This window comes from Epinephelus fuscoguttatus, linkage group LG8 (assembly GCF_011397635.1).
Source record: "Epinephelus fuscoguttatus linkage group LG8, E.fuscoguttatus.final_Chr_v1".
In the NCBI taxonomy this organism is placed as follows: Eukaryota; Metazoa; Chordata; class Actinopteri; order Perciformes; family Serranidae; genus Epinephelus; species Epinephelus fuscoguttatus.
Genome location: NC_064759.1, coordinates 1,946,950 through 1,959,354, shown reverse-complemented (window position 1 = coordinate 1,959,354; position 12,405 = coordinate 1,946,950). Strand labels below are relative to the sequence as shown.

General features: G+C 43.7%; 2 protein-coding genes across 4 annotated transcripts in view; one reads left to right on the top strand and one right to left on the bottom strand.

Annotated features, from left to right (window-relative positions):
- The window catches only part of bmper (BMP binding endothelial regulator), a 41,346-nt gene that overhangs the window by 3,207 nt on the left and 25,734 nt on the right, over positions 1–12,405 (bottom strand). For all 3 annotated transcript variants that reach the window (XM_049582625.1, XM_049582627.1, XM_049582626.1), the window contains 9 exons: positions 9,059–9,141; positions 8,343–8,433; positions 6,711–6,793; positions 5,635–5,734; positions 5,324–5,433; positions 4,881–5,015; positions 4,601–4,705; positions 1,574–1,619; positions 714–877 (listed from right to left, as the gene is read on the bottom strand). In XM_049582625.1, the coding sequence (XP_049438582.1) occupies positions 714–877; positions 1,574–1,619; positions 4,601–4,705; positions 4,881–5,015; positions 5,324–5,433; positions 5,635–5,734; positions 6,711–6,793; positions 8,343–8,433; positions 9,059–9,141 (917 nt within the window). The remainder of the gene's footprint in view (positions 1–713; positions 878–1,573; positions 1,620–4,600; positions 4,706–4,880; positions 5,016–5,323; positions 5,434–5,634; positions 5,735–6,710; positions 6,794–8,342; positions 8,434–9,058; positions 9,142–12,405) is intronic.
- Positions 2,576–12,405, top strand: part of LOC125892608 (cathepsin S-like) — an 853,108-nt gene continuing 843,278 nt past the window's right edge. The window contains exon 1 of the mRNA XM_049582639.1: positions 2,576–2,589. The gene's annotated coding sequence lies outside the window, so the exon portion shown is untranslated. The remainder of the gene's footprint in view (positions 2,590–12,405) is intronic.

Here is a 12,405-nt window from a genome sequence, read left to right as displayed (position 1 = left end):
TTTTAAGGACAAAATATTTTTACTGGACTTTCACAGAGGAGCTAGCTCTTCGCCTTCTGCTTCAGACATTTCATTCAGTCGCAACATTCAGACATGAATGACTGTAAGTTTAAGGAAGCACTTGATTTGATGTGCAGCAGAGTTTTCTGAGTGGAGCATTTTAAACGTCAGTATTGCAGTCGATCATGTTCATTTCATTGTGGGAAGCCAATATCTTTATCGTGATTAATATTAGCTTAGTTCTGTCAAAGACTCCTTTAAAAAAATTCCTTAGCAATCTTATTTACATGTCTTCTTGTATATTTAGCACAGGTAGAATTAGGAAACGACGCGTTGTGGTTTGAGAAGCAGTCGGTGTACAAATTGCAGTTAACCAACAACAGCTGAGTGCACACAGACTGGTGCAGGACGTGTTTAGCTTGGCGTAATTATGAGGTTGTTTCCTAAACCTGGACTAAATCCAGCTGACTGTTGGATGTTTTGGTGGCTGGTCTGTGACCTCACAAGTTAAAAAGGTATATTTTTCCCTCCTTTTGCAGAGGCTTGCAGTTTCTCTGCTTCCAGTGTTTGTGCTCAGCGAGTCTTCTATCGGCCCTCCACTAAATGCACAGAGATGAAATTTATCTTTCTTTCTCATCAGACTTTCAGTAAAACAAACAGACAAACTGTTTCCCCAAACATCAGTGTGTCTTAAACTTTAACTCCCACCCTACCATGAAGCTGGAGTCTGGGCTGTTGAGGTTGAAGTTATTTCCTGGTCCTGGGGTGCTGCCACAGTCACGAGTCAGTACGTATTGACAGGTTCCCTGGAAGTTAAAGGTCCTGCCGTCGAAGGTGTTGTAGTGAGGGTCGCCAAACACTGTGCACACACCGGGCTCTGCAGAGGGACAGACGCAAAGACAAAGAGAAATAAAGACAGAGAAAAGAAACAAATAAGTTACGGAAACATGTCTGCAGCTTGAACGTAAAATACCAGCAGAGCGCAACAGATGTCTCTGTTGTCCCGGGATAGAAAGAGACAACTCATAATGTGAGGGTGTAAAAGATCGGTGTTGATGCCTGACAGCAAAATGTCATTACTGATAAACAGTTGAGGCGATAATGTGACTAAATGTCGTCTTTACAAACTGAACTCCACACTATGAAGAAGACAGAGTTCATGGAGTCTTTGTAGTCCTGCACTGGTACATTTACAGCCACGTCTGTTGACTTTTACTGAAGGTCGCAGCCAAAAACCAGAGTGAAATGACCCGAGGGCAAACCACAGTCTGGACTGAAGCTCATGGGAAATGCTTGGCTGAAGATTCAGAGGCTGAGACGTGTTTTTGTCCTTAAAGAAAGACGATTCATAGATTTTACTTTGATGACCTAACTTAGTATCACTCAATAAAAACACTAACTCATTTCACAGCTGCACAAAATCACAATTTAAACAATAAACAGATTTAAATAAATATATTTTGTTTATTTTAGGACTTCTTAAGACCTCAACTTCAAGACTTTTCCTGTATTATTTAAAGCTGAGTGAATTCTGGGAAAGAGGAAGCCGGAGCGTTGAGAAGGACTCACTCACTTTCAGTGCAGACTGGACAACAGCCCGTCCTGTTCAGGATTTTATTCTGAAAGAGACGAGGCACACACACAGCGTTAGAGACTCTCAGAGGGATTCAACATTAAGAAAAGATGGCAGAGCATTTCAACATGACAGGTGATGAAAGACAAACAGAAAACCTTTGACAGGATGCAGACTGATAGAGAGAAACATCACAGACAGAGCTGAGAGAAAAGATCTGAGGAAACTATTTACTGATATAAACTGTTTACACTGCAGGGTCAAAGCTGCGATGTGACTGTGATTACTGTCAGCTTTCACTGCGGCTTCACACACTGTTCCACGTTTGAATTTAGGATTTAGAGAGAGGAGGACAGAGAGAACTACAGGGTGAGAGAAACAGGGAAGGCAACGGTTCAAACCATGAACATAACAGTTCATTGTTAGCACAAATAAAATACTCAGCTCTCTACATCAAAGCTTCACACTGCACTTCATTTTTAAAGGTGTGGGTTTGATTTACTGACGAAAATAGCATGTGACGTGAGATGAAACATAATTTTCCAGGTTTGTTCCAGCAGCAAACGTTTCAAAATGACCACCAGGGATCAACCGGACATCCTGGTAACACACAGCTAAACTGACAAAACCTTTTTCCACATCGTTCTGTTGGCTGACATGACGAAGGTCATGATTCTGTTTCATTCAAGCACTCAACAGAAACCAAATGAAACATAGAAACAGAGGAAAAGTTTTCATTTTGACAAGTTCACAGTCAAACCAGGACGACCACAAAGACACCGATACGCCGACATCAACCGCTGAACTCCGTCTGTGTAACAGGAAACTGTGTGTGTGTGTGTGGGGGGGTGTGTGTGTGTGTACAGTATGTTTCAACTTCCATCAGAAGTGCAGATCAGAGGACTCTTTCACACACTTAGTTTTTGTTGCCTCAGGGAAGCCCTTCATTCTTTCTCTCTCACACTCACACTCACACACACACACACACACACACACACACACACAGACACACACACCACTCATCTGTCATCACATACAGACGCTCTCTCTACACTCAATACAAACTCCAGAGTCCTAACCTCTGCACAAAGGGTGATCTCTCTCTTTGAAGAGCTGCCTTTTGACAAACTGAGGACACGCACACTCTCTCTAACACACACACACACACACACACACACACACACACACACACACAGATTGGTTTTCAGGGGCCTAAATATAGGGGAACCTCTTCTTTGCTGTCACTCAAACGTCAAACAGACAAAAGCTGTTCGGAGACACACTGTCTCCAGAGAGACGCACACACTCTGCCGACCTGCCGCTGACCGCAGGATGACGGCATGGGAGCGTGTGTGTGTGTGTGTTTGGGAGACTGAGGTGGGCTGTGGTGACCTCTGAGAGAGAGACGAGTCACTCTCATGATAACTCGGGACAGGTGTGTGAGTTATTGTGCTGTGTTACCTCCACACGTCCCTGCAGCAGTAACGTAATCTAACCGCATGTTGGGTGAGTGTGAATAAAAGCTGCAGGGTTCCCACACACTGTCATGGACAAAGGTTCAGAACTTTTCCATGACTTTTCAAGGACCCATAATCACATTTCCATGACCTTTCAACAAATAAAACAAACATCTCTCCATCTTTAAAACATTACAAACCGAACGATACGCTGAATTATCCTTTTACACTTGGAAAATAAAATCTACAGCTTAAACTGTGTTGAATATGATCTTCTCAATAAGGCAGCCCAAAGGATGGAACAGGAAACATGGTGTCTGCCCCTCCCACCCCCAAACTAGAACATTTTACTGCAGTGAGACACACTGGGAGGCAGCTACGCTAAGCTAGCTCGTTGCAAGACAGTTAGTGAAGCCATTACCAGACCGGCTACAGAAGATCCTTCAGTAACCTACAGGCCTGCTGTTTGGAGCCACTTCGGTTTCACTCTGAATTATGATGCCGATGGAGCGACAGAGTGGTGGATGAAAAACACAGCGAGCCAAAGAACGAGCCGCTGCACAGTTACAGACACTTCTCAGCAGCTAACCCAGAAGCACTGTCACATACAGGACCTAGAGCCGAAGCACGAGCCACTGCACAGCTAGACTCTTTAGCAGCTAAGCCAACAGGACAAACCCCCTCTGAACCAGGGAACGACAGCCGAAGCAGCTCATTAGTGAGAGTGAGAGATTCGTTAAAATCTGAGGAAAAGTGAAAACCAGGCTGTTGAAGTGTTTTTGTTAAAACACTAAATCAACATCATGAGTGAGTGAAACTTCTTTTCACAGGAGACCAAACTGAGACCACCTACATCATCCTCAGTCGCCTGCTCTGACCACAAACAACAGGTGAGGGCTTGTTGGAACCACTGGAAGCGTGTGAACTTGGACTAACGGCTTTGACTGTGTGACCGCCAGCAGCCAGCGGTATGCGAGGAATCCACTCCATCACCCGGTGGCCGACAGACGACCCTCTGCGACAGGTGAACGCAGCACAAACCTTCCTCCTGCCAGAAGTTCCCAGAGCGTCTGACAGCTAACACCACGCTCGGTTAGATCTCTAATGTGCTCAAAGTGACTGCAGAGGAGAAACCTCGCTGTTATACAAAGTCCTGGAAACAACGGGCTCAGTAACAACTGTGTGTCTTTGACACTGAGCCCCTGAGGGAAAGTCGATCTGTCATAAATCTGCCATAAATGTGTTCTATCACACAATAACAAGGATCAAACTGATTCAGACTGAACGAGGAAAATATAAATCTGAAAATATGAAACGCTTGAATCTGACGTGTGAAATGCTGCTCCGCCTGTAAATCAGAGGAGTGTCGCCGTCTCAAGGCGTCACGCATGTAAAGTGAGAATTAGTCACAGGCTGTAAAGTGTGAGCGTCAGACAGATGAGACAGACAGATGAGATGAAGTGGACAGAGACACAGACAGAGACAGTCGCTGTCCAACAGCTCTGAAACAGTGATGTAAACCCTACAAACAGGATGTAGGCTGGTGATTGGCCGGTGGGCCGTAACTCACCGCGGGGCAGCTGGTGATTGGTACACACTGTTTGGGCCGACACTCAATGTTTCCTTTAACACAGGCGCAGAGCGTGCAGTTAACTGACGACCACATGTCTCCTTCCTGCAGGAGACGAGAGACACATCAGAGGACATCCAGATGGAGACACACCAAACCAACCATTCAACCATCCGTCCGTCCGTCTGTCTGTTCAGCAACTATTCACCCATCATTCCTTCCATCATCCAACCACCTGTCAGTCCATCCATCCCTCCATCATCCCCTCTGTCTGTCTCACCCTGTAGATCTTGTTCCGGACTCTGCAGTACTTCACCTCCTCCACCTTCACGTAGGACAGACACTCCTCGCAACAATGGTCACCATGGCAACTCCCCGGCCGAGAGCATCGCCTCTTGCAGACCACGGTGGAATCCTGGGAAGAAGACAGGCGATGTTAGGGCAATAATATGAGCAATATTTTACTACTTAGTGTACAATGATATTTATACATTAAAGAGAAATTTTAATTTTTTAAATCTTGTCTCATTCTCTTCTGAATCTTGAGCTGCTGTGTGGGATTAATAATCTCTTATCATCGTATCAGGAATGAGGGAGAAATGGTAAAATAAACAAATGAAAATAAAAGCAAGCAAAAAGAATGTGATGTAGGATTTATCCTTCACTAAGGTGACGAGTTCATTTCAGTAGGACAGTTGGAGCGTTTGACGTCCAGGTCGGTACCTTGCAGGTGCAGGTGGTGCAGTTGTCGTGTATGAAGGAGGTGCCGTTCTCATAAACTTCGCTGTGGAACAGACAGCTTCCTAAAGACAGATCAAACACCTTTCTCTGACCTGGAGGAGGAGGAGGAGGAGGAGGAGTTATTTGTGGAAATCACAATGAAGGAGAAAACAGGAAACAAAAGACTTGCAGTGTCAAACATTAAAAAACACAGCGAACACCATCATTGTTTCTACATTCTCTGCACCTGCAGAGGGTTTAAATCAACCTCCACACACAGGTGACAAATCAGAGAGGTGATAATTGGTCTTTACCGAGACATCTGGGGCAGCACTGTCCAGGTGGGGTGTGACTGAGGAAGGCGGGGCAGGAAAGGACAGGACACACCTCCCTCATGCAAAGAGTGCGCCCTCCCTGAAACAGCAACACAACACAATGTGATGTGATAGTCCTTAACTCAACACAGTGACTTTACATCAGGAGGAAATTCTTCTGGCATTAAGTGATGAAATAAACTTTCATTCCCATGCACATTATAACCTGTTGGTGAAGGTTTAGTTTGATGAAAGTTTTTACGTGTTTTATCGTAACATTTCACTTCACACACATCAGTTCAGTATCTGACCGAATGTCGCCCAGTCCATTTCTGAGATATCACGATTTTATCATATCAGACATTTGTATAAAATGTTGTCATGACTAGCAAATGAATTCTTGAGTCATGACCGAAAACGTTTTGTGAGGTCACAGTGACCTCGTCCAAATGAACACGTGTGCCAAATTTGAAGATTCTCTGAAGGCATTCTTGAGAGCACGACAATGAGACGGATGTACAGCCTGAAAACATGAATGCCTCCGACCACAGCTATCACGGAGACATGAAAAAAATGATTTTGTTTGATGTGCATGGACTAACAATAAACTTTTGGAGAAACAAAGGAAATAAATAAAACATTTCCTCACATAAATAAGTAAATGTACAATATTTCTGTGTCAGCGAGGCCAAAGTGTTTCTGTGTGTGTGTGTGTGTGTGTGTGTGTGTGTGTGTGTGTGTGTGTGTGTGTTAACAGGCCTACAGGTGCAAACACATTAATGCTGTAATGTGTTTATGGACGTACCTGTAGGGTTTGTTTGTGTAGTGAGGGAAGAGGGGGGAAAGGAGGGAGGGAAGGAGGACACAGAGAGGGAGGACCAAGGGAGGAAAAAAATCAGGGGGAGGATGTTGTTCCAACCAAAAGTTTGACTCGCTGGAGACTCCAAAACTAACTTATTTAGAGGACAGAGGCCTCGCTCACAAACACTCATACACAGAGAGAGGTCAGAGAGTAAACGCAACTGTGCATGTGTGTGTGTGTGTGTGTGTGTGTGTGTGTGTGTGTGTGTACTCACAGTGCAGGTGCATTTGATGCAGGGTTTGCCCTCAGGGCTGAACTCCTCCTTCTCTTTGTACAGACGACCCTCAAAGATACAACCTGCAGGACGAGACGTTACAACATTTCAAACACGTCACTCACTTTTTGTTTTGTTCACTTCACCTTCACACACACCGATCTCCTCTCTGCACCCTGGGCTCAAGTTCAGAGCAGTTTTAGAGTCAAGTTCGAAGACGTTTTAAAATTACGCTGCTTCACAAATTAACCAGTGCACAAACTCTGGTAAAATGACAAAATTGACAAAGTGAATTCTCAAAACTGTACTAAATACAAAACATTTAATTTGTCTCTGGAGCTTATTTTATTCCACATTTCAAAATGATTTGTATCTCTGTGTCTGTTATTTGAATTTATGCAGTTTGAATGTCTAAAATACACAACCATGACTCAAAGAGTCAAAACTGGCACAATGAAGGTGAGTTTGGTTCAGCCGAGTCTCTTTCACATGTCATCTTTCTATCAAACAAAAAAAAAGGTGACTTCTCAGAGGACCACACAGTCATTTAACACTAACAGCTGCCTTTTATTATCTTAGACATTCATTAGCTTCATTCATTAGATTTTAAAATAAAAACACAGAAATTCTACATTTGATTGACTGAAGCCCCTACAAGGAACTTTCATTTTGAGTTGATTTTGGCGACCCTGTGGACAAAAGCGGTAGTGTTTTGCCGAAATGAAGCCTATATTTCCCATGAGCTCTAGCACGTATTGTCGTAAAGACGCTTACCTGGCTCGTGCATGTGTTTGTTTTGGGGATGAATGAAACAACAAGACGGGAAAACTTTGCCCCCGCTCCTATCAGGGATCCCAGCTCACCTCTGCCGCGCCCCAGCTCCACCTCTCCGGCGTAAACGCCACCGCCGCCGGGGTAAACGCAGTGGTCGGCTGGTAAGGCTGAAGGCCTGTTTGGCGAGCACTTCCACGGCTTCTTGGACTGAGTATGGAGCGGTGCCTCGCCTCTTTATTTCTCTGCACTCACTGGACCCTGTCGACACCTGGCTGGTACCTGTCGTCGGCCCGGATGAGGTGTTAACGCTGTGGACCCGCCGGCTCCTACCAGGATTGGGCTGGTAAATGCTAGATCACTAGCGAACAAAACGTTTATCCTGAAGGATTTCCTGACTTCCCGAGGATTGGATTTTCTCTGTGTGACTGAGACGTGGCTGACTGTTGGTGAGTCCAGTGCTTTCACAAAACCTGATTGCTGCTATTTTAACTCCCCGCGGACGTCGGGTCGAGGAGGAGGAATAGCGACTATTTATAAGAGTCACTATAAATGTAAGCAGCTAGGTAAGATGACGTGTGTCGTCCGAGTGCCGTAAATTGTTTTGTCCTGGAAGCGACCTGGGGCGGACCCGGAGACAGTTTCCTAAAGGTGTGGATATACACTATATAGAAATAGCTTATCTTCACACCGATGGTCTCATTTGCTGTTGTAGGTCACGCACAGACATCAGCAGAAACAAGAGACTTTTGCATATCCAGTTAAAAGTTCCTTGTAGCGGCTTTAAATCAAGCAGGTGTATTTGACAACATGCAGACTGACAGAGAACATGACAGTGACTCAGGCTGGGGTGGTACTCACTGGGGCAGGTGGGGCAGCACTTCTTTGGGTGGATTTTGGGATTCTTGCAGTGGACGACACACTGAACGTCGGCCTCAGTGATGACACCTTCCTGTCACAGCCAGCAGGGAAATACTTTAATCAGTTTTTACTGTTTTATTATGACTTTAACATCTCTCATTTAACTTTCCTCCATGTTTTCTCTCCTTTCATTTGATGTCATTTTGTTTCTTCATCACTTTCACTTCCATTTTCCAACTGCTGCTTGCTGTATTTTAATATTTCTCACCTTCACTGCTTCCTCCTCTGTTCCTTTCTTTATCTTCCTCTCACAATCTATCCCTCTATTCATCCCTCCACTAAATTTCACCCATGTGTCTTTCCATCTTGGCGATTCTCTGCCATGGTTTTTCCTTTCTTACTCAGCCTCTTCCTCCTCTCTTTTCTCCTTTATTTCCCTCCTTTTCTCCTTTGTTTTTGCTTCCTCCTTTCTTTCCTTCCAGCTCTATTTGTTCTTTCCTTCCCTGCTTCTTTCCTTCCCCTTTGCATGCTGGTCCTACTTCCTTCCTTCCTATCACCTCCCATACCTCTTTCCTCCCTCCTCCTGTATCTCATCTTCTAACAGCAGCATGTTTGTGTTGTTTCTCAGCTGAGGTCAGAGGTTTCCACATGACGTCTGAGCTGAAACAACACTGTCCACTCACTTCATCTTTCATCTCACACACGCACACACACACCTGACAGCGGCGGGTTATGCAGGGTTTGGTGGAGGTGGTCCAGGATACTGAGCTGTTATAAGACCGTCCATCCAACATGCAGCCTGAGAGAGAAGGAGAGAGAGGGAAAGAGTCATTACGATTCTTAATCTTCATACAAGTAATTAACATGTCCTCATTTTGGACGATGGCTGTGGTCAAATAGTCAAAAAGGAATATGTGACAGAGAATCCATAAGGTCTCATGAAAGGTAACTGCAGTGCAAAGACGATCTGACTGTACTTAGATTAGACAATATTATCATGCAGCCCCTCCAGGATGTTGCAGTCGCAGCAATTAACATAAACTCAACCAGTCCCTGTGAATTCTGTGCAGCCTTGCATTTTTGTCCAATCACTGATAACGTCACCATTTCCTTGTTTCTGGTTGTGAATACAACGACATGTGCGACACTAACGTTTCACATTTACCAACAAAAATTACTGCTAAAGAAAGCGCAGGGCAGTTCCCTGATGTTCTGCACGAAAGTGGCGTCAAACTGATCTCCACCGTGTGCAACATTTTTGTAACACACACACTTTTCCACCCCATAACACAGACGCAGAACAGCTGAAACACAAGGACGAATCACAGAGGCTGTTGCATCAGATCTACTGAAGGTGCTCAAAGTATCAAGCTGAGTTAGATTAAATGTGCATGTTAAGGCAGATTTATAATTGTGCGTCGGCTCTACACAGAGCGTAAACCGTTATGGGCATTTATACTTGTGCGGTGGTGCGTCTGTGTCGCTCTGCAGTTACACTTCCAAAATGCTAGCTGGCGGTGAAGTTTCTGTGAAGTGCTGTAAGGATGGTCCAGTGTTTCCTGTGCTTAAGGAGATAAGAAGCTCCTTTCCTGATCATTTAGAGAATTCGGACAGCTCTGATCACGGCAGCCACTTACTCTGGATACTTCCAGGTCATTTCACTTGGTGAGGAACCTTTGATCGGACCGCAGCCTCAGTTTTTAAGTCCAAACAGCTCTCTACGGACCGTAAAGGAGCCTCCCAGTAACCCCACACCCACTGAGCTGCCCACTCAGCACTAAATGAAAAGCCTATTCATTTCATGCCATTTACAGTAAGTGGTCTCAGATCAATGCTCAACTTTCTATACAATGAAACCTGATCACAACCATTGATCTGCTTTCCTCACTGTAAACCAAACCGTCTGACACTGTATCACTGCAGGAGGGTCTTATATTTCAGAGAAGAGACGATCAGATTAGATCCCACAGAGACTCACGTCGTCTTCATACACTCAGACTGATATGACAGCTCCTCTTTCCTCCTCTGGTTCGTCCTCCGTCACTGATAATATATATAATATATAAAAAATAACAGAGCTTTAACAAGAGAAATACATGTGATTTAACCTGACTTCTAATGGACTTTAAATTAATGCACACTTTTGGATGTTGTAATGATTTTTTAAACTCCAAGTATAAAAACTGCATATATTGTAGAGTTATTTTTATGATCTTTTTGGATACACTTCAGGCCCAGTACACCTCAGAACTCTGACATAATAAACTGGTTAATTGAGGCAGTTTAAAAGTAATTGTTCCCAATAAAGTGATGGAGTGCAGCTGGGAGTCTCCTTAACTGAGCGTATGAGTTCATCAAAGTGAGAAAACAGTGATATGACATGTCGGAGTCGGGGACACACAGGGGTCCTAAATTTGGTCTCAGCAGCCACAAGTCAACCGCACAATAGAAACTAACATGGGTTGTCGTGGCAACAAGGGGCTTTCCGCGTCCGAGTTATATCGTTCCACCTCTCTTAACGAAGTGCTGCGTCGTAAAACGCCAAACCACAAACAAAAGGGCCGCGCCTCTGCTGAGGTGTGTGTGTGTCTGAGTGAGTGTGTGTGTGTGTGTGTGTGTGTGTGTGTGTGTGTTTGTGTGTAAGCAATAAAAAGTACAGGAACATTGTCGAATGTGAGGACTTTTTAGTAACAGCTCATTCTGAGTTTATTCATTCAGGGTTTGAACATATTGAGTGATGACTCTGATGTGGAAGTGACAGCAGACACAACGACCCTACTGACGGCTGAATGCTCCAGAACTTCTCACACTGTCTGCACATTATAGTAAAACATACAACATGATAATCTTGAAAAATTATTTCATTAAAAAAACATTTTCTCAACAAGTTACAATCTAAAAAGCTTCACTTTCACGTTCTCATTTGTGTTGTTGGTGGCAGTTTGTTTCAGTTTATTAATATTTTTCAGACATTTTATTACATTTTTTTTCCTGACATTTCAATAACATTTCTAAGATATTTTAATAATATTTTTCCGACACTTTATCAGCTTTTTTTTTTTGGACATTTTTATTTTACCTTTTTTTTGACAATTTAATAATATTTTCGGACATTTTATCAACATTTTTTCTGACTTTTTAAAAAATATTTTTTGGACATTTCATTAATATTTTTTGAATATTTTAATAATGACATTTTATCAAGATTTTCTGGACATTTCATTAATAATAATAATAATAATAATAATGAATTTAATAACAATGATTATTTTTATTAATGTGCTCCTCTATGTTGTGCTTCACACTTTACAGTAACCCTGCAGTATGACTCAGTATGTGAAGCTGTTGCATCGTACGTCGTAGCTTGTGATTCAGTCGGCGCTGTCATCATACAGTCTGCAGACATCAAACTTGATGTCATACCCAAGTTTATTAGATCCATGTCACACAGTGTAGTTGCATTAAACTTGTGCTAAAATCTCACAGTCTGAAGGAAGCTGGTGTCGATGCACAGAGATGCAGCAGAGAAGTCGTCATGTGAGAGGTGATGCTGTTTTTGTCATAAACATGAACACAAAAGATTTTCTGCTGAACCCCCTTAGAGCCTCGATTTAGTCTGATTAGGATAATATTAATGCTGAGGTTGGCCGTGGTGACTTTGCACTCTCAGAGGTATATAACTCAGCATGTGTAGCAGGAAGTAGAGCCTCGGTGTGAGGAAGCAGAGGAGAGGATGAGGATCTACGAGATGAAGGTCCACTGAGGAGTTTCTGGCTCATAAAAGTAACTGTGTTTCTGTGGCCTGTAAACCCGACGGTGAACCCGTCCACCCGCCGCACTGTCTCCACACACTGCAGCTGTGTGTGTGTGTGTGTGTGTGTGTGTGTGTGTGTGTGTGTGTGTTAGAGAGAATATATATGAGGTAAATAACACAGCTTCACTCCCACAGGTCTTATTCAGGCCTGGCTGTTTAGGTACTGTACATAAAGTGGTTCCTGAAGGGTGTGTGTGTGTGTGTGTGTGTGTGTGTGTAGAGGCTCTGGTTAGCATCTTTGTGTTTTTG